Raw genomic sequence first — 22,707 nt, forward strand, 5'->3', positions numbered from 1 at the left:
GCATCCTCAAAAAGGCTCAGCAAAGGGTCCTTTTCCTGAAGAGGCTAAAGAGCTTTGGGGTGGTAAACCAAAGCATTAGTGAACTTGCTGCTGTGTTACTGAAAATATCCTGACTGGATGGCATCACGGTGTGGTTTGTTAACCTAATTTGCCAGGAGTGCAAACTCCTCCAAAGGAGTGTCCGTACAGCTTTTAAAATAATTGGGGTTGACCTTCCACTGCATTTCTTATGACAGCCATCCAGCTCCTCCCTCCTGTTCTCACTTCTGAATTCTGGGAAGCGCTTCTGAAGCGTCACCACTCACTCAACCCAGTTTAGGAACAGCTTCTTTTGTAAGCCATAAGGTCACTGAACTCCAAGTAACCTGATCCTTCCTGTCCTGCACTGTGTTCTGTGCTCACGCGCTGGTTTATTTATAATTGTACTGCCCATCACTTTTTAAACTTCTGTCTTATTTACTTTTTTAATCTATCTATCTATCTATCTATCTATCTATCTATCTATCTATCTATCTATCTATCTATCTATCTATCTATCTATCTATCTATCTATCTATCTTCTGCTACTCTTATTGATTTACTTTATTTTTTATATATTACTGCAACTGTGACACAAGAATTTCACTACACTACCAGTATGTGTGACAATAAAGATCTCTAATCTCTAATCTTACTTGTGCACTTCTACAAATGGAGAAACATACAAAACATTGCTTTCTTCTGATTTGCAAATATCATCTAAATAAATAAATATCTATCCATTCATTTTCCAACCTGCTAAATGCAATTTATTGTCAGTACACAAAGCACCTTATGATAATGACCTAAATGAAATACAGTACACTTTATAAAATAATGATTAATTCCATTTTATTATGTCAAGCACCTTGTCATAAAGCACTTACAGTAAAAGGTGTTACATAAAATAAAGACTGATAAATGAATTTATCGTATGTGAAGTGCTTTGTAATAATAACCTACCTGAGCTATTTTAATTTTTTTATGTGAATGGCTCTTTGAGTTGTTAAGCTAACCTTCAGTTCTTTTGAAATGTTGGAGGAAAACTGGAGAAAATCCGACTCATATATAACGGGAAGCTGGGAACGGGAGACTCGGAAACAAAAACTGCCTTTATTTTTAGGAGCTTCCTAAGAACCGCTCTGACGAACTGCCTTAAAAAAAACCCCGCCCCTTTTAATAAATGACACGTAAATGTCCTTCTTTACTCCAATCATATAAAGTCAAGACACACAAAGTGGGTGTGGAAAGCTAATGGCGCGGCGCTACACTTTCTCTATTTACAAGAACGACTGTATTATGCCCGGCTGCACGAAACCCACTAGGATCACAAAATAGATAAACAGCGGCGACGTAGAGTCATATTTAATTTTTAAACAAGAATCTGGAGTATGGTTTCGCTATTTCCTAAGCACATTGCCTAAAGCCCGTTATGATTCTCTTTGCCCCTTAGTACTATTATTCCCCAAACACTGAAGGAAAATGTTAAGCTTTCACATTGACTCACAGCAAAAATCTCCTCATATGAGAAAGATGTCACATATAGTAATTATGAACCAGTAGCTTACAATGTATTTATAAAGGTTGCTTGTCACGGCAACAAGTACATTACTTTTAATCATTATTTTATTGTAGAAAACTGTTACACAATCTAACCTATACATTTATTGTCAGATTTCAATGACACCAGACTACTGGAAGATCAAAATAAATACACACAGCGTGCTTAGGCTTTTAATGCATTTGTCCGAATGAAACTCCGCTTGCTTCTTCCGCTGCCTCGAGTTTATGGCTGCTATGATTTCTGTAAACCACCAGATGTCACTATTTTCGAAGCTCTGAAACTCCATTTTCTAAAACCCGTTGTATTCTAAGCAGGATCACGATGAAGCTGGTGTCAACCACATAAAGCCTATGGTGCAATGCAGGAAAAACACATACACACACGAACGCACACGAACACCCCCACAGACACCACATAAACTCACTAGAGGAACTTTAGCATCACTAATCCACATAACCTGCATGTTTTTGAACTGTGGAAAGAAGCCAGAGCACACAGCGGAAATCCACACGCACATGAGGAGCACATGCAAACTCCACACAGGGACACCCAGGGCAAGTACAATCAAAAAGAAGGCTCAAAATCTAACAATAGACTGCTCTCACGGTGGATGTCTACAGGTAGACCCTTCTCAGTGCTTCAGGAGGCTTCATCCAATCATCACAAAATAAAAGATAATTATAAAATATAAGAACTTTATACAAATGTTTGTTTTGATTTGTCAGATGTCTACACTTCTACACCTTTTGAGGCTAGTGAGGATTTGTCTGAATTGACTGCATATGTAAACCCACTGATTGGCTCGTCAATGGAGCAGAGCTCGGAGTTCTGCAGCTGGATATTGTTGGGGTTCCAATAATCCATTCACCCACAGAGGCAAAGCAGCACCTGTGTGTGAGGTACTTTGGCGCAGCAATCAATAAGGTTTCCTCTTGTAAAGATATCCCCATATCAAAGAATAAATAGAGAGAGAAAATGAACACATTATAGAGAAGAATCCTACTGCAAAACAAATGGAAATAAAGGTTGTAGGTGCCAGGGCTGATGGACTGGCATCCTGACCAGGAAGGAGGATATTTCCTTGCCCAGATGGGAGGCTGTATTAGAAACATGTAGATGGGCAGGCATCCTTGCCGGGGTGGTTTCTAGAACCTTTTCCTGGCTTGGATGCCATAATGGATGGACAAGGGGATATTGTGTATTCAGAACAATTCCTTCTCCACTATTACTGGAAGGCAGGATCCCTCAGGTGGATCTCTCAGGTACACACACATGGAGAGCAACATTGGAGTTGTAATTCCAATGGGTAGTCTGACTGGGTTTCATGGGAGCTCACCAAGGAGTACTGCAGAAAGGAAATAGGCCTTATTTAAGAAGGTATGGTGGCACTAAAAGTACTCTCAGGTGAGGCATAAAAGAAGCTATTCAACCCCATCCAGGTGAGCCACAGTTGGGTGGAAGAGGACAACACTTGCCTGGAGGAGTGGAGGATTTGAGGGAAAAAAGGAATAGTCTTTCAGTTTGTTGTGGAAGAAGCCAATTTAAAAGGTATTGTATTTAGTAAAAGGAGTACATTTGAACCTGTGACTTGTGTCTGCCAAGTTGGATTTGAGGTTAAGGTGCCTGGCAGTGCCCCCTAATGGTCACAAGGTATGTATAAAGTCCATGACATCCACAGATCTGAAATTTTATTGTGAAAGGACAGCCATTAACTTTGCATGTACATATAAGTGTGTGCATTTTATGTCTGCTGAGGTATGTGGGAGATATTAATATATAACATGATACCATGAATAACCAGAGGAGTAAAGAAAGGCAATATATGTATTGATATTTTTAATTTAGTTTTGAAGAACTTCTCTTTAAAATCTAATTATAAATGTAACAGGATCTAAGAGATATTATTAAGTCAAGCTGGTATTCAATGGTATCTCCTTTTCTTTGCTGTATTCACTCGTCAAAAGAACAGGGCTGGAACTCCTCCATTTTCTGCAAAATAAAACAGAATGCTTTATTAAATTAAGCAGAGGCAGCTCGCTTTTGTTTGACCATAAAATAAGTCAGACACTGATATCGTACCATATCAGCAAACTCGTTCAGGCCCACAGTGAAGCTGTGCTTCCCCTCCTTGTACTCTTTGTTATGCTTCTCAGTCCAACGTAGCGTATCCTCCCACACCAGCCGTCTGGAGCTCTCCTCTTCCTTTAAAACATAGCTCACAGTTATACTTAAGTTTCTTGTCTCTTGAAGGTTAACTGAAGTGTTCACTTTGCCCTCGTCTTCCTCTTAATGAACACCACACTGTCCTGATCTACTTCTTAGTGACAAACTCATACAATTGGTTAGAGTGGTGTTTGCAATTGTGAAGGAATTACATTTATTTTTCCTTGTCTGTGAAGTGTTAAATTACCGGTAGTTGTATTTCAGTACATATTGGAAATGATCAGCACTGTTCATTCTACCTGTATGACTCATTTTGCTGTATTTTTTCCTAAGTGTGATGAGCTCTTACTGATGTTCGCTGTTTTCTGACTGGTCCTGTGTTCTGTATTCTGTACTGTATAAATGAAGCTACTTGGGACTTCCCCAACAGAACAGTACAGCAAAAGAGTGTTTATCCGTCTCTCTTAGAAAGAATAAGTTAAAATCTCAGTCTACTAACTCAGTTTTTCGTTGTGGTTCAAGAACATCCACAACACCTTAACAGGTTGTGCCCCATTTATTTCCTTCCCCACAGATCTAGGCCATGGATGCAGTTTCGAGTGTGTGGCTATTTTTATGTATTAATTGGTTTCCGACACAAAAATTCAGTAAACACAGACCACCTTCCAAAATCATCTCTCTGGCACTATGCACCAGAATTGGTGCTTTAGAAATCCATCTCTTTATGACAGCACTGCTTGGCAGATAGTACCAGCTGGGCACCACCTGCTCCCAATCCCAAGCCCGCGGTTTTGCTGGTTACCTGTGTTGTGTATTGCTTCTCAAATGTGATCTTCCATTCTTCCCAGGCGCTGTCCAACGAGGGGTCTCTGGTGTGCAGGCTGGCAGAGTAAACAGCCACCACAATGTAGGCCAGAAGAAGCAGTGTCCTCATGGTGTAGGATTATAGAGTGATTGCTGTCAAAACAATTACGACAGCTGCTAGAGGTTTACACGAGATAGCAGAGAGACTCAGACATTCATTTCATAGCACATTTACTCCAAGGGTGCAGGAATCTTCAGTCTTACCCAGCAGTGTTGCCTACAAGCAAGGAATCAACTCTAGGCCAAGTGCCACTCCATTACAGGGGCACAAATGCACACAGAAGCAAAAGCGCACTGAGAAAAGCAAATGGTGACAAACACAGGCTGTGACAACTGCAGTCAATAATGTTTAAACATTACAAGATAAACTCTTCCAATTTTTCATTTCATAACATATGTATATCAATCCAATGTCAATTATGATCTTTAAGCGTCTTAGAAATTGTGATTTTACCACTGGAAAGATTGTTTTATTTATCAGAAAGAATAAAAAGAAAAAATCTGCCAAAGCAAAACATGTACTGCAAGGAAAAACTTTGTTCACAAATGGAGAGGAACCACTAAACCATATAATTAAAAGTGTAACTATATTATGCTGTTTATATCGCTACATTATGTGCTATCACTCACAAAAGCAGCACCTGTTCAAATGTCAGCATTGACTGTTAAGGTGGTAAGTAAGCTGGTGTGACCACCAAATACCAGACACAATTTAACCAAACACAGTATAAGGTTCAAATAAATAATATTTATTTAACAACTACAATTTCAGAGGCTCTCAGGTCCAGCACAGTATGATTATTTCAATAAGCACACTATGTGTCCTTCCAATCCTCCTTTGCGAGCTTTGCCCTCTACATCCCGACTCTGACTCTGAGTGGCTTCTTTAATGTGGAGTAACCAAGCTAGGAGTAAGCCTAAGGAATACTGCCACTTCTAGCAATGGAGGATGAATTCTTCCCAATATCCAACCTTCCTCAGACTAACCATTCCTCATTCATCCCCCGGCTGAGTTATGCCTCCACTCCTGTGGCTCTTCTATTATGGACCCTTGCCAGGTGGAGAATTATCCTGGACCCAAGTCCGGATGCCAGTCCATCCTTTTTGGCACTTACACTGGACATATCATAATAGTTGGACACCTCTAGCTCTGAAGTGGAAGTATCCACCAGCTCTTCAGAATCATCAAACACTTCATTACAAGGCAGAAACCTTAAAGGTAATAACATTTAACTATGTAGGTGAACCATTTTGTAATTGTTGAAAATGTCTCCAAAATTTATTTTGTGACTTTCCTAGAAAGGAAAAGCAACCAACAAGCTGTGCCACCACCTGGGGTAATGCCTTAATTGAGAGTATATTTGCCATTGTGTATATTTTTTCCCATTACCTTTTAGCTGTCCAGTTTTGTTCTGCACACTTTATTTTTGGCACATGTACACTGATTTATAATTTATTAATCAAGTGAGCCTGCACTTTGGAGCAAACAGGACTTCCAAGAGGAAATCCACAGATAGATAGATAGATAGATAGATAGATAGATAGATAGATAGATAGGAAAAGCACTATATACTGTAATAGAAAAAAATATATAGCTCTCTGGTTTCTAGATTTGGTATTTCACTAGTCATTATTAATATTTGTCATGCATAGCATCCCTGGTAAAAACGTTAGAAACCGGTGTGATGTCTTCTTCAGTCTCTGAGATAAGATTGTCTGTGAGAAATTGTGTATATTTTTGGCTAAAAAAGGTAGCAATAGCCTCTTTGACTTTGTATTTGGTTAGCATTCTGGTTTAGGCCACAGCATATTTTGAATTAATTTGGTATTTCAACTTACTATTCATCTCCTGATCCTGTTTATCAGATGCTTTTGCAGCAGGGAAGTTTGGATTTTAAAAGGCAGGTGGGCTTTGCCAATTCAGTGATCAAGGTGAACTGCTAACTATTTGGTCTGGTGTTTAAAGGAGAAAATTAATATTTTCTCTTTATCTTTTTTATCTGCATTACAACAGCCACCTGATTCTTTCCGGTAACCTTTACTTTTTAAAGTGACTTGCACAGACCATCCAAATGTATATTTTACATTCCAATGTCCCAATATGGATTACAGCTTTTCCTCTCTCTTATTCCTTTTTTAAATATATTAAATTATGTGGACACAGTGGTCTTCAAGTTAATAATTCCTCTTCTGTTCTAACTGATAATGGTTTTCATGCAAGACTCTTAGTAGCTATGAATAGAGCAGCTATCCTTGTGTTATCCTGTTTGATTTGGAGTTCTTCATTTGCAATGTTCAGTTTGTACCCTTGTCCTGTACCTCTTGTATCAAAACAAACTGATGTAACTCAGTTGTGTTGACCTCTTTAGTAAGTCTCTTTGTACAAAAACATCTCATCAGTGAATAAATGTAAATGTAAAATGTCTGGCATGTTTTTTTCCTAATTCTTAACAATTAAGAATTTAGAATTTATATCAATGAGTAAAAAAACAAACAATTCGGACTAAAAGGAGTAATGACATCTTTTGTGAATTGCCATGCACTAACTTTACAGATGGTGGTTGTCCACAGACCATATTGATGTGCCATGTTTAAATTGTCAGGCCACGGTGTGTCTCTCCATCACCCATTTGGTTCAGGCATACGCGCATATACTACTCACCAGTCCAGGAGGATAATGATGTCAGACGAGAAGGAGCCACCTATGGAAACCTTTATATGCTTATGGCTGTGAAGCGGCAGTGTTCGTTCACCTATTAGGCAACTGGACATTCGGCTAAACAAAAGATGACCAGGCTGTCAGCCAAGGAACTGGATGTTCATCTGTAAAACATTAATAGAGGTGGGGATTAAGGAGCCCAGAGATCTGGGGAAATGTGACATGGGCCAGTGATATTAGAGTGGCTCAGGTGTGTATGTTTGTCTAATAAAAAATTGTTTACACTGAAACCCACGTTGTCCCATTTGGGGTCACAATGAGCAATAATGACTGCTTAGTGGACAGGAGGCCATAAGGTGACTCACCCTGGAGTAGAAAAACAACAAGGAGAGCTGTAAATAAATACAAAGATACTGGCAACCATACAAATTTTAAGGCTGCCACCAAGGACTTAGTCTGTTGGGAATATGGATTCATTCACGATATCTGGGAATTTATCTACAACTTTAAAATCTTTAGAATGTCACAATCAAAAGGGGCATGACAGATTGCAGGGAGTTTTGGATGCCCCATAGTTTTTCAAGCTTCAGGTCAGCCCCCCCATACCCCGACCCCATTAACTGCAGTGCAGTATACCACTTATAGAATAAAAGCAGGCGGCACAGCTTCCTCCTAACTTCGAGCTCATGTCTTGTATATTGTGTCCAATCTATGATCCTCCATCTCTCCCAGACACTGTTTATTGAAGGGTCTCCAGTGTTTCAGTCATAGCCAGTGGTCTCAGCTCACTTCTTATTAAAGATAACAGACCTTGGCTTCTCTTTATTTGCTTTGCTCAGAGACCCAAATTTAGTTGAGTAATACTTTGCATTTGCCAACTGGCTTTCTACCATGACTGATCATCAGATAGTGCAGTGCTTTTTAACCCTCGCAGTCTACGGCTGATATCTCATTTACCTTATTTATGGGTGAGTATATTCACAGTAGAAATATAAAAAGTGTCAAATGGAATTTAAAATAACCTCTGCTCACACATTTGGAGTGACATGGCACATTATATCACCAATCCAGAGGCCTCCCTATCATTCTGTGTGTCATTTGCATGATCTGCCCTTGTACGTGTTTTATTTTCTTTCAGTGCTGTGGTTGGCATCCTAAAAATGTGTGGTAGGTAGGTGATGGGTTCTCCTCAGCAAGCATGTGAGTCAGCATACAGAATGGAAATGCAATGGCTGGCAGACTGATGCAGACTGATGCACAGTGCAACAATCTGTCATTTAATGTGGACGTGACGAAAAAGATGACTATTGACTCCAGGAAGGCCTATGCTGTCCACACTCCACTGTATATTAAGGACTAAGCGGTGGAACTGGTCAAGGGCCCCACATGTCTTGATGTGCACCTGGCAGCTGACTTTACTTGGTCAATTAACATCACCTCCGTAGCCAAGAAGGTGCAGCCACGTCTTCACTTAATTTGTTGGTTGAATAATGCAAGACTACTTCCCTCAATTCTCACCATATTCTACAGGGGCACCATCAATAGCGCTCTGACCAGATGCATTACTATCTGGTTTGGGAACTGCAGTGTCTACGACCGTGAGGTCTTACAAAAGGAAGGGTCCACTGCAGAAAACATCGCTGGATCCTCCATTGATGACATCTTTGGAAAGTGCTGTATGCGAAAAGCTTACAGCATTATGAAGGACCGCTCTCACCCCACATCAGGCAGAAGGTACTGTAGTATCTAAACCAGTTCTGATAGGTACTACAACAACTTCTACCCTTTGACTGTCCAGACTCTGAATTCTGACTTGCCCACCGGTCCTTAGATCTGCCTAGTGAATTTATATACAGTACATTTGTTACATTTGTCACTACTGTTGTTTTTTTTATTAGTTTTACCGTTATTATGTATTACTTATTTTTTACCGTCTATTTCAAGTTATTATTATCTATTCACTTACCTATTTTTTATTTATCTATTATAGCATAGTGTAGTGCTTTACTTGTCTTGCACTTGTCCTGTATTAATGTGTATTTTTCACCGAGGTCCTGGAGAATGTTATTTCAGGCCACTGTATGCTGCAATATGAAGTATGGATGGTATGACAATACAGCCATCTGACTTGACTGGAGCTGACTAGGTTCACTGGCAACTGTAAGCTGGGTGGCCCTCAATGAGTGGGCACTGTGATGAACTAGCATCCTGTCCTGTGTATTTTACTATGTTACCCCTGAAGCTGATAAGATGGGCTCAGCTTCCTCACAACCTTGAGTTGGGTGAAGTGGGTTTGAAAAGTTTTATGTTTGGGCATGATATTTTTTTTTATTACTGAACAGCATGGTGGGCACCGCTGCTCCCTGACAACTCCAGTAATAGAAGTTTAAATCCCAATAAGGACAGCATCAGAGGAAGTTGGCACATTGCCTCCTTCTCCACCTGGTTACTCTCTTTTATCTTAAAGCCGGGAGGATTTATTGTGGACTCAAAGTTGGTCCAGTATGAGCGATTTGGGTGTGTGTTGGAATGTGCCCTTTTGATGGCACTGTGTGCTCTTTGGGGCTGCCAACTGCCTTGCAGTCAATGCTGAATAGGGTACGTTATACTGTGACACTATATAGGAATACGTGGGTATGAAAAAGGGAGGGGTGATCTTTTCGCAAGTGAACTCTGGTTTTCATATCCTGAAGGCATGTGTGTTAAGTTCATTGAGAACACCAACTTGGCAACATACAAGTGAGTGAGCCCTGCAAGAAATGAAATCTGTTCCAAGTGAAAGGTATTTAAATCAAGATATCAAGTCTAGTTTTCCTTATCGTAAGAATTATTGACTTATCCAAAAATGTGTCGTTCCTATTATTTAGCTTACTGTAAGAAATGATGTCAAGTAAATTTTATTTATCCCTTTGATTTTTTTTTTTGCTAAATACAAACAAAACAACTTCCATTTAAAGTTATTTTGTCTGATTTTTTAATATGCATGTTTTGCATTGTGGGTGTGTGTGCATCAGGGTGTGTTACAAAGAACTGGCCTCTTATCAAGGGCTAGAGCCAAATGCTTCCATACTATGCTCTGAGATGAATTGGGCAGGCTTGTGCCCATATACAATATATTTACAGTGTGTATGTATAGAATATGCTTTGACAGACAGATGGAAAGACAAATTTTAAAGGCATTCTGTAATGAACATTAAAAAAGCTGTGACAAGAACAAGCCATTCAGACCAACAAGATCATTGTCCCTGTTCTCTTAAATCCTCCAAACTAACACCAGGACAAGTTCTGAAGAACCCTACAGCCTTACTCTCCACCACACTACTTGGTAATTTACTCCATGCGTCTTTGGTTCTTTGTGTGAAGAAAAACTTCCTAGCATTTGTTGCCCTGCATTCTTGTTGAAGAATTTATCTTGAAGTAACTAACCAAGATGAGATCTCAAAGACTGCAAGTACATACAACATTTTCTTTTCAACTAATCTAGATAACAGTTTCATTGTCTTGTTGGATTGAATTTTTTTGTCTAATCAAGGGTTGTGTTTAGCCATATTGAATTTCCAAAAGGCAGCTTTTGCCTATTTATTTATACAGGCAATGCTGTGTACTTTGGCTTTGACTGTTTGCGTAGAGTTTAACATTTCTAGTTTCATATTCTAAAGAATGGCATTTCAGATTTTTTTGGTTTGTTATGGGCCTGTGAAGCCCAGGATAATTCACTAATATGTGTGACCAACAAACAAGTAATGAGTTGAGTGAACCACAGCACATGAACGCACAAGTCCACCTCATTGCAGTTTTCAAGTCATACCCCACCTTATTTAACGCACAACCACAAGGACAGCATCTGTACACAGCAGCCTCTGTGGTGCAAATCACTGAGACTAAGACTGTGCATCACCAACATCCAGCCCCGCCTACAAACATCAGCCCTGCCCTATTGCACAGGCTGAGGTGTGGACTATGCAGGATGACTCCCTAGAGGATTGGGTGTTAGCACCAGCGATGCACATTAGTACATCGTCATACACACAAGTTTTCATGAAGCAGTTGTAACTTGCATTTGAGACAAATGGTTGAGTAAAGCATTGTGAACAATTACATATCCTTTTTTTTCCTGCTTTAATATTGCCTGAACAAATGTGTAAAAGAGTAAAATTAGCCATTTGTCTTTGAAAGTGTAGTGGAGTACAACTGAAAATAGACAGACAATTTTAAACGAAAAAAGCAGAAATATTCTTCAAACATATTTAAGTGGAAGTATTCCTACTTCTTTAATGTACAACACTGGTGATAATGGCTCTTTCTTGCGACCTTGCACTAATAATCAGATCAGAAATTAGCAGGATAGGTGTACTGTACTTCATCAGTCAATAAGGGATGCAAGAATACATTGAATTTACAAATAAAATAATTTATATAATGCATTTGTGAATATATTGCGACCGATAGTGGTGCACTTTCATTTTCTGGGGCTGGTTCACCCTGATCCAATGCAAAGAGAAATAGTCTCTCAAATAACCCAGTGTATTGGTGTGGGATCATTTGTGGAGGGTAGGACGTATGGCAGCTGTCCAATGATGTTTGGAGGCTTTAAAGCCGATCACTTACATGCTATTCTGTCCTGTCCAGACTACCTTTTCCCCATTGTGTAAATGTATCAGTTATGGATTGACACCCCTTCAAAGTTTAGTGGTAGTCTTGTTCTCAGAGCTGCTGTTCAGGTCTCCCTACAGCTCTGAACTTCAATATGTTGGTTCCATAATCTGTGGATGGGTGAGCAGATTTTGAATAAAGCATTAGGTACATGAAGAAGTCTGACGTGAAGTTTTATTAGGTACCTTTGCAAATCCAAATATCAAAACAATGTTGGTAACCATTTCTGCTGTCTGTACTTCTTCTCCCAAGTCACAAACGGGTATATGCCCTGCATCGACAGCCCAAACTCAATTGCTGTTTAAAAAAAAAACAAAAATAAAAATTATAAAGGCGGGTGAACATATGGGCATCACACACATCCTCAGTGTTACTACCAAAACCTTACCATGTCAGTAAATTGGTTCAGACCCATGGTGTAGCTATGCTTCCCCTCCTCGTATTCTCTATTGTGCTTCTCAATTTGGCTGAGGTTGTCTTCCCATACCATCCGCCTGTAGATCTTTCGCTCCTTCACAACACACATTATGAACTCAGTCAACTCAAATTAAAGCATCAGCCTACCTGGCCCAACTTGTCAAAGACAGACCTACACAAGCATAAAATGGAACCCTGAGAGATACAGAGGGTGGTGAGGACCCAAACATCTTCATGCTTCCCTACTTGAGGGGAATTACAGGTCTGTTCAGAGCATCTGTGCCTTTATCCAGCCGGCCCTTACACTAAGACTTCTGACATGACTAGAAACTTAACAGGTCTGGTTGAAGTCATCTGCCAATGTCACCCGTCCCCATGGCTGCATCAGTCACCTTTGAGTATTGCTTTCCATGTATGCGCTTCCATTCCTCCCAGGCCTTGTCCAGTGATGAATTCCTTGTGTGCACACAAGCACAGGCAGCAGCAAGCACCATGCAGGTCAACACGAGCAGCGTCTTCATGATGTAGGTGCAGGAAGGACGTGCTATGATCTTAAAAGAACAGCAGCATTTGATTTAAGAGACAAAATGTTAGGAGGCCAAAGCTCTCAGAAGTTAAGGAGAACCAGGAGATCCCATTAGTTGTCCCTCTGCTTCCTTACACTTCTCCTCAGTTCAAGGTTTCATGCATACAACACAAACAGAAACCTGTGAGCCAACAGCTGCCTGCAGTCTACTTACCAGTCTGTGTTGGGTCAAAGACTGAAATGGTGGATGTGCTTTTATATTGTCTGAACTCTGAAGTGGCAGGACAGATGGTGGAAGTGAGTGGAATAAAGGTTTACAGATCTGTCCACCAAAGAGACCGCCTGTGTGTGAGGACAGATTGGGTGTTCATCAACAGAACATTAACAAAGCTGATGGGGTGAATGGACTGAAGGAGAGCAACCTGGCAACTCGGAGAAGTGTGACATTGGCATCACTCCCAGACCATGCAGCACTGTCTAAGGGTGGTGTTTACTATGGAAAGGAACGTTGTGTTTGTGTTTTCAATCAATAGTCATGGAGTTTACGATTTGTGCAGAAAAATAATTGTGGATGGCCTTAATATACTGTGTTACATGATACCATGAATAACCAGAGGAGTAAACAAAGGCAATATATATATTTATATTTTTAATTTAGTTTTGAAGAATTTCTCTTTAAAATCTAATTATAAATGTAACAGGATCTAAGAGATATTATTAAGTCAAGCTGGTATTCAATGGTATCTTCTTTTCTTTGCTGTATTCACTCGACAAAAGAACAGGCCTTGAACTCCTCCCTTTTCTGCAAAATAAAACAGAATGCTTTATGAAATTAAGCAGGAGCAGATCGCTGTTGTTTGACTGTAAAATAAGTCAGACACTGAAATTCGTACCTTATCAGCAAACTCGTTCAGGCCCACGGTGAAGCTGTGCTTCCCCTCCATGTACTCTTTGTTATGCTTCTCAATCCAGCGTAGCCTATCCTCCCACACCAGCCGTCTGGAGCTCTCCTCTTCCTTTAAAACATAGCTCACAGTTATACTTAAGTTTCTTGTCTCTTGAAGGTTAACTGAAGTGTTCACTTTGCCCTCATCTTCCTCTTAATGAACACCACACTGTCCTGATCTACTTCTTAGTGACAAACTCATACAATTGGTTAGAGTGGTCTTTGCAATTGTGAACGAAACACATTTATTTTTCCTTTTCTGTGAAGTGTTAAATTACCGGTAGTTGTATTTCAGTACATATTGGAAATGATCAGCACTGTTCATTCTACCTGTATGACTCAGTTTGCTGTATTTTTTCCTAAGTGTGATGAGCTCTTACTGATGTTTGCTGTTTTCTGACTGGTCCTGTGTTCTGTATTCTGTACTGTATAAATGAAGCTACTTGGGACTTCCCCACCAGAACAGTACAGCAAAAGTGTGTTTATCCTTCTCTCTTAGCAAGAATAAGTTAAAATCTCAGTCTACTAACTCAGTTTTTCATTGTGGTTCAGGAACATCCACAACACCTTATCAGGAAGTGCCCCATCCATTCCCTTCCCAACAGATCTAGGCCACGGATGCAGTTTCGAGTGTGTGGCTATTTTTATGTATTAATTGGTTTCTGACACAAAATTTCAGTAAACACAGACCACCTTCCAAAATCATCTCTCTGGCACTATGCACCAGAATTGGTGCTTTAGAAATCCATCTCTTTATGACAGCACTGCTTGGCAGATACAGTTATGTCCATAAATATTTGGACAGAGACGACTTTTTTCTAATTTTTGGTTCTGTACATTACCACAATGAATTTTAAATGAAACAACTCAGATGCAGTTGAAGTGCAGACTTTCAGCTTTAATTCAGTGGGTTGAACAAAAAGATTGCATAAAAATGTGAGGCAACTAAAGTATTTTTTAACACAATCCCTTTATTTCAGGGGCTCAAAACTAATTGGACAAATTAAATAACTGGAAATAAAATGTTGATTTCTAACACTTGGTTGAAAACCCTTTGCTGGCAATGACAGCCTGAAGTCTTGAACTCCTGGACATCACGAGATGCTGGGTTTCCTCCTTTTTAATCCTCTGCCAGGCCGTTACTGCAGCGGCTTTCAGTTGCTATTTGTTTGTGGGGCTTTCTGTCCGAAGTTTAGTCTTCAACAAGTGAAATGCATGCTCAGTTGGGTTAAGATCAGGTGACTGACTTGGCCATTTAAGAATTTTCCACTTCTTTGCTTTAATAAACTCCTGGGTTGCTTTGGCTGTATGTTTTGGGTCATTGTCCATCTGTATCATGAAACGCCACCCAATCAATTGGACTGCATTTAGCTGGATTTGAGCAGACAGTATGTCTCTGAACACCTCAGAATTCATTCAGCTGCTTCTGTCCTGTGTCACATCATCAATAAACACTAGTGTCCTAGTGCCACTGGCCACCATGCACGCCCAAGCCATCACACTGCCTCCACATGTCTTACAGATGATGTGGTATACTTTGGATAATGAGCTGTTCCACGCCTTCTCCATACTTTTTTCTTGCCATCATTCTGGTAGAGGTTGATCTTGGCTTCATCTGTCCAAAGAATGTTTTTCAGAACTGTGCTGGCTTTTTTAGATGTTCTTTAGCAAAGTCCAATCTAGCCTTTCTATTCTTGAGGCTTATGAGTGGCTTGCACCTTGCAGTGCACCCTCTTTATTTACTTTCATGCAGTCTTCTCTTTATGGTAGACTTGGATCTCGATACACCGACTCCCCAGAGAGTGTTGCTCACTTGATTGGCTGTCGTGAAGGGGTTTCTCTCCACCATGGAAATGATTCTGTGATCATCCACCACTGTTGTCTTCTGTGGACGTCCAGGTCTTTTTTTCACCAGAGCTTGCTTTCTTTCTCAGGTTGTACAAAACTGTAGATTTTGCCACTCGTAATATTGTAGCAGTTTCTCAGATGGATTTTTTCTGTTTTCACAGCTTAAGGATGGCTTCTTTCACCTGCATTGAGAGCTCCTTTGACCGCATGTTGTCTGTTCACAGCAAAATCTTCCACATGCAAGCACCACAACGGAAATCAACTCCAGGCCTTTTATCTGCTTAATTGATAATGACATAACGACGGACTTGCCCACAGCTGCCCATGAAATAGCCTTTGAGTTAATTGTCCAATTACTTTTGAGCCTCTGAAATGAAGGGATTGTGTTAAAAATACTTTAGTTGCCTCACATTTTTATGCAATTGTTTTGTTCAACCCACTGAATTAAAGCTGAAAGTCTGCACTTTATCTGCATCTCAGTTGTTACATTTAAAATTCATTGTGGTAATGTACAGAACCAAAAATTAGAAAAAAGTCGTCTCTGTCCAAATATTTATGGACCTAGCTGGGCACCACCTGCTCCCAACCCCAAGCCCGCGGTTTTGCTGGTTACCTGTGTTGTGTATTGCTTCTCAAATTTGATCTTCCATTCTTCCCAGGCGCTGTCCAACGAGGGGTCTCTGGTGTGCAGGCTGGCAGAGTAAACAGCCACCACAATGCAGGCCAGTAGAAGCAGTGTCCTCATGGTGTAGGATTATAGAGTGATTGCTGTCAAAACAATTACGACAGCTGCTAGAGGTTTACACGAGATAGCAGAGAGACTCAGACATTCATTTCATAGCACATTTACTCCAAGGGTGCAGGAATCTTCAGTCTTACCCAGCAGTGTTGCCTACAAGCAAGGAATCAACTCTAGGCCAAGTGCCACTCCATTACAGGGGCACAAATGCACACAGAAGCAAAAGCGCACTGAGAAAAGCAAATGGTGACAAACACAGGCTGTGACAACTGCAGTCAATAATGTTTAAACATTACAAGATAAACTCTTCCAATTTTTCATTTCATAACATATGTATATCAATCCAATGTCAATTATGATCTTTAAGCGTCTTAGGAATTGTGATTTTACCACTGGAAAGATTGTTTTATTTGTCAGAAAGAATAAAAAGAGAAAATGTGCCAAATTAAAACATGTACTGCAAGGAAAAACTTGCTTCACAAATGGAGAGGAAACTCTAAACCATATAATTAAAAGTGTAACTATATTATGCTGTTTATATCGCTACATTATGTGCTATCACTCACAAAAGCAGCACCTGTTCAAATGTCAGCATTGACTGTTAAGGTGGTAATTAAGCTGGTGTGACCACCAAATACCAGACACAATTTAACCAAACACAGTATAAATTTCGTGCCCCCCCGCCACCCATGTTTAATACATGCTTTATTGCATTTCATCGTGAAGAAGATATCAAGTATTTCTCTTAGTATTCTGAATGTTCTTAGAGCAGGAACATCATGAAGTCAATGTGCGGCGATCGCTGCCTGCGCCTCACAGTGCAAGAGGAAGTCAGTTGAAGAAGCGCATAGAGATTAAAAACTGGGTCGGGGAACACTTAATATAAAGCATTTAATGTGCTACATTAATTAATGAAGGGGTCGCCATAAATGGCGAGAATAAAGTGGAAATGTCGAGAATAAAGTCAACATGTCGACTTTAATCTTGATGTAAATGGCGAGAATAAAGTGGAAATGTCGAGAATAAAGTCAACATGTCGACTTTAATCTTGATGTAAATGGCGAGAATAAAGTGGAAATGTCGAGAATAAAGTCAGCACGTCGACTTTAATCTCGACATTTAGACTTTTTTTTTCTTCGCTGTGTCCGTATTTTTTTTTTTTTTCACCGTGGCCCTAATACGCTTCCGTACACAGGCTCTCAGGTCCAGCACAGTATGATTATTTCAATAAGCACACTATGTGTCCTTCCAATCCTCCTTTGCGAGCTTTGCCCTCTACATCCCGACTCTGACTCTGAGTGGCTTCTTTAATGTGGAGTAACCAAGCTAGGAGTAAGCCTAAGGAATACTGCCACTTCTAGCAATGGAGGATGAATTCTTCCCAATATCCAACCTTCCTCAGACTAACCATTCCTCATTCATCCCCCGGCTGAGTTATGCCTCCACTCCTGTGGCCCTTCAATTATGGCCCCTTGCCAGGTGGGGAATTATCCTGGACCCAAGTCCGGATGCCAGTCCATCCTTTTTGGCACTTACACTGGACATATCATGATTTGGACACCTCTAGCTCTGAAGTGGAAGTATCCACCAGCTCTTCAGAATCATCAAACACTTCATTACAAGGCAGAAACCTTAAAGGTAATAACATTTAACTATGCTGGTGAACCATTTTGTAATTGTTGAAAATGTCTCCAAAATTTATTTTGTGACTTTCCTAGAAAGGAAAAGCAACCCACAAGCTGTGCCACCACCTGGGGTAATGCCTTAATTGAGAGTATATTTGCCATTATGTATATTTTTGGCTAAAAAGCTAGCAATAGCCTCTTTGACTTTGTATTTGGTTAGCATTCTAGTTTAGGCAACAGCATATTTTGAATTAATTTGGTATTTCAACTTACTATTCATCTCCTGATCCTGTTTATCAGATGCTTTTGCAGCAGGGAAGTTTGGATTTTAAAAAGCAGGTGGGCTTTGCCTATTCAGTGATCAAGGTGAACTGCTAACTATTTGGTCTGGTGTTTAAAGGAGAAAAAGAATATTTCTCTTTATCTTTTTTTATCTGCATTACAACAGCCACCTGATTCTTTCCGGTAACCTTTACTTTTTAAAGTGACTTGCACAGACCATCCAACTGTATATTTTACATTCCAATGTCCCAATATGGATTACAGCTTTTCCTCTCTCTTATTCCTTTTTTAAATATATTAAATTATGTGGACACAGTGGTCTTCAAGTTAATAATTCCTCTTCTGTTCTAACTGATAATGGTTTTCATGCAAGACTCTTAGTAGCTATGAATAGAGCAGCTATCCTTGTGTTATCCTGTTTGATTTGGAGTTCTTCATTTGCAATGTTCAGTTTGTACCCTTGTCCTGTACCTCTTGTATCAAAACAAACTGATGTAACTCAGTTGTGTTGACCTCTTTAGTAAGTCTCTTTGTACAAAAACATCTCATCAGTGAATAAATGTAAATGTAAAATGTCTGGCATGTTTTTTTCCTAATTCTTAACAATTAAGAATTTAGAATTTATATCAATGAGTAAAAAAACAAACAATTCGGACTAAAAGGAGTAATGACATCTTTTGTGAATTGCCATGCACTAACTTTACAGATGGTGGTTGTCCACAGACCATATTGATGTGCCATGTTTAAATTGTCAGGCCACGGTGTGTCTCTCCATCACCCATTTGGTTCAGGCATACGCGCATATACTACTCACCAGTCCAGGAGGATAATGATGTCAGACGAGAAGGAGCCACCTATGGAAACCTTTATATGCTTATGGCTGTGAAGCGGCAGTGTTCGTTCACCTGTTAGGCAACTGGACATTCGGCTAAACAAAAGATGACCAGGCTGTCAGCCAAGGAACTGGATGTTCATCTGTAAAACATTAATAGAGGTGGGGATTAAGGAGCCCAGAGATCTGGGGAAATGTGACATGGGCCAGTGATATTAGAGTGGCTCAGGTGTGTATGTTTGTCTAATAAAAAATTGTTTACACTGAAACCCACGTTGTCCCATTTGGGGTCACAATGAGCAATAATGGCTGCTTAGTAGACAGGAGGCCATAAGGTGACTCACCCTGGAGTAGAAAAACAACAAGGAGAGCTGTAAATATATTTAGCAAAAAAAGAAACGTCCCTTTTTCAGGACTGTGTATTTCAACAATAATGTTTTAAAAATCCAAATAATTTTACAGATCTTCATTGTAAAGGGTTTAAACAATGTTTTCCATGCATGTTCAATTAACCATAATCAATTAATTAACATGCACCTGTGGAATGGTCGTTAAGACCTCAACAGCTTACAGAAAGTAGGCATTTAAGGTCACAGTTCTAAAAACGCAGGACACTAAAGAGACTTGTCTACCGACTGTGAAAAACACCCAAAGAAAGATGCCCAGGGTCCCTGCTCATCTGCGTGAACGTGCATTAGGCATGCTGCAGGGAGGCATGAGGACTGCTGATGTGGCTAGGGCAATAAATTGCCATGTCCGCACTGTGAGACGCCTAAGACAGCGCTACAGGGAGACAGGAAGGACAGCTGATCATCCTCGCAGTGGAAGAGCCCGGATCTCAATCCCATTGAGCACATCTGGGACCTCATTCAGGATATCTGGGGATTTATCTACAACTTTAAAATCTTTAGAATGTCACAATCAAAAGGGGCATGACAGATTGCAGGGAGTTTTGGATGCCCCATAGTTTTTCAAGCTTCAGGTCAGCCCCCCCATGCCCCGACCCTATTAACTGCAGTGCAGTATACCACTTATAGAATAAATGCAGGCGGCACAGCTTCCTCCTAACTTCGAGCTCATGTCTTGTATATTGTGTCCAATCTATGATCCTCCATCTCTCCCAGACACTGTTTATTGAAGGGTCTCCAGTGTTTCAGTCATAGCCAGTGGTCTCAGCTCACTTCTTATTAAAGATAACAGACCTTGGCTTCTCTTTATTTGCTTTGCTCAGAGACCCAAATTTAGTTGAGTAATACTTTGCATTTGCCAACTGGCTTTCTACCATGACTGATCATCAGATAGTGCAGTGCTTTTTAACCCTCGCAGTCTACGGCTGATATCTCATTTACCTTATTTATGGCTGAGTATATTCACAGTAGAAATATAAAAAGTGTCAAATGGAATTTAAAATAACCTCTACTCACACATTTGGAGTGACATGGCACATTATATCACCAATCCAGAGGCCTCCCTATCATTCTGTGTGTCATTTGCATGATCTGCCCTTGTACGTGTTTTATTTTCTTCCAGTGCTGTGGTTGGCATCCTAAAAATGTGTGGTAGGTAGGTGATGGGTTCTCCTCAGCAAGCATGTGAGTCAGCATACAGAATGGAAATGCAATGGTTGGCATACTGATGGCAGTGCAACAATCTGTCATTTAATGTGGACGTGACGAAAAAGATGATTATTGACTCCAGGAAGGCCTATGCTGTCCACACTCCACTGCACATTGAGGGCTAAGTGGTGGGACTGGTCAAGGGCCCCACATGTCTTGATCTGCACCTGGCAGGTGACTTTACTTGGTCAATTAACATCACCTCCTTAGCCAAGAAGGTGCAGCCACATCTTCACTTAATTTGTTGGTTGAAGAATGCAAGACTACCTCCCCCAATTCTCACCATATTCTACAGGGGCACCATCAATAGCGCTCTGACCAGCTGCATCACTATCTGGTATGGGAACTGCAGTGTCTACGACCGTGAGGTCTTACAAAAGGAAGGGTCCACTGCAGAAAACATCGCTGGATCCTCCATTGAAGACATCTTTGGAAAGAGTTGTATGCGAAAAGCTTACAGCATTATGAAGGACCGCTCTCACCCCACATCAGGCAGAAGGTACTGTAGTATCTAAACCAGTTCTGATAGGTACTACAACAACTTCTACCCTTTGACTGTCCAGACTCTGAATTCTGACTTGCCCACCGGTCCTTAGATCTGCCTAGTGAATTTATATACAGTACATTTGTTACATTTGTCACTACTGTTGTTTTTTTTATTAGTTTTACCGTTATTATGTATTACTTATTTTTTACCGTATATTTCAAGTTATTATTATCTATTCACTTACCTATTTTTTATTTATCTATTATAGCATAGTGTAGTGCTTTACTTGTCTTGCACTTGTCCTGTATTAATGTGTATTTTTCACCGAGGTCCTGGAGAATGTTATTTCAGGCCACTGTATGCTGCAATATGAAGTATGGATGGTATGACAATACAGCCATCTGACTTGACTGGAGCTGACTAGGTTCACTGGCAACTGTAAGCTGGGTGGCCCTCAATGAGTGGGCACTGTGATGAACTAGCATCCTGTCCTGTGTATTTTACTATGTTACCCCTGAAGCTGATAAGATGGGCTCAGCTTCCTCACAACCTTGAGTTGGGTCAAGTGGGTTTGAAAAGTTTTATGTTTTGGTATGATTTTTTTTTATTACTAAATAGCATGGCGGGCACTGCTGCTCCCTGACAACTCCAGTAATAGAAGTTTAAATCCCAATAAGGACAGCATCAGAGGAAGTTGGCACATTGCCTCCTTCTCCACCTGGTTACTCTCCTTCATCTTAAAGCCGGGAGGATTTATTGTGGACTCAAAGTTGGTTTTGTATGAGAGATTTGGGTGTGTGTTGGAATGTGCCCTTTTGATGGCACTGTGTGCTCTTTGGGGCTGCCAACTGCCTTGCAGTCAATGCTGAATAGGGTACGTTATACAGTGACACTATATAGGAATATGTGGGTGTTATGGTGTATAAAATCCGAACATTTTGGTTTTTCCATTATATTTTGTTCAAGACAAGACAACAGATGAACTAAGACAAATCAAAGCAGGTTTTCTTTCCTTATACCTCACTTTTATAACAGTTGTTCATAGCTTAGTGCTAATTTAATTTAGTTTAGTTTTAGCCTGGGAAAGGATGCTGAGCTGATACCTCAGGCTATTTATTACTTTGCGGATGGACATCTGGGTTACGGATGGACATCTGGGACATCATTTGGGTTTACGGCCTGGGAAAGGAAAACTGAGGCAATATCAAAGAACTTTATTACCTGGGGAGCAAAATTCATCCATCATATTGACAGTCAGCCAATCAGGTGCATGGAACATTCATGTGTTGTGATACCAAGGAATGGCATTTCATAATAAATATGCCTTGGTTTGAGACAGAGAAAAGCAAAAGAAGAAGAAGAAGAAGAAGAGGAATGGACAAAGATGGCACTGGTCGTCAGAAAGGCATCATGAACATCGATTGCTAAATCAAACGCCTCCCTGGGACATTCATCCTTGTCATCTGTA

At 40.3% G+C, this 22,707-nt stretch overlaps 2 protein-coding genes and 2 long non-coding RNA genes across 4 annotated transcripts; 2 read left to right on the forward strand and 2 right to left on the reverse strand.

The window, feature by feature from the left end:
* Positions 1 to 3,401: 3,401 nt before the first annotated feature.
* LOC120537663 (protein CTLA-2-beta-like) lies at positions 3,402 to 7,405 on the reverse strand. Its single transcript, XM_039766767.1, has 4 exons — positions 7,272 to 7,405; positions 4,548 to 4,702; positions 3,662 to 3,784; positions 3,402 to 3,571 (listed from the first exon to the last, which is right to left on the reverse strand). Exons 2-4 carry the CDS (start codon positions 4,677 to 4,679, stop codon positions 3,533 to 3,535), a joined length of 294 nt encoding a protein of 97 aa, XP_039622701.1. The 5' UTR covers positions 4,680 to 4,702; positions 7,272 to 7,405; the 3' UTR covers positions 3,402 to 3,532.
* Positions 4,709 to 7,359, forward strand: LOC120537667. The gene is made up of 2 exons (XR_005635370.1): positions 4,709 to 5,828; positions 7,213 to 7,359. It is a non-coding gene; the product is annotated as an uncharacterized LOC120537667 (long non-coding RNA).
* A 6,212-nt stretch (positions 7,406 to 13,617) lies between the features above and the next one.
* On the reverse strand, positions 13,618 to 19,251 carry LOC120537664 (protein CTLA-2-alpha-like). The gene is made up of 4 exons (XM_039766768.1): positions 19,119 to 19,251; positions 16,272 to 16,426; positions 13,758 to 13,880; positions 13,618 to 13,666 (listed from the first exon to the last, which is right to left on the reverse strand). The coding sequence occupies exons 2-4, from the start codon at positions 16,401 to 16,403 to the stop codon at positions 13,628 to 13,630; spliced, it is 294 nt and encodes a 97-aa protein (XP_039622702.1). The 5' UTR covers positions 16,404 to 16,426; positions 19,119 to 19,251; the 3' UTR covers positions 13,618 to 13,627.
* On the forward strand, positions 17,532 to 19,206 carry LOC120537666. Its single transcript, XR_005635369.1, has 2 exons — positions 17,532 to 18,035; positions 19,060 to 19,206. It is a non-coding gene; the product is annotated as an uncharacterized LOC120537666 (long non-coding RNA).
* Positions 19,252 to 22,707: the final 3,456 nt, after the last annotated feature.

This window comes from Polypterus senegalus, chromosome 10, assembly GCF_016835505.1.
Source record: "Polypterus senegalus isolate Bchr_013 chromosome 10, ASM1683550v1, whole genome shotgun sequence".
Classification (NCBI taxonomy): domain Eukaryota; kingdom Metazoa; phylum Chordata; class Cladistia; order Polypteriformes; family Polypteridae; genus Polypterus; species Polypterus senegalus.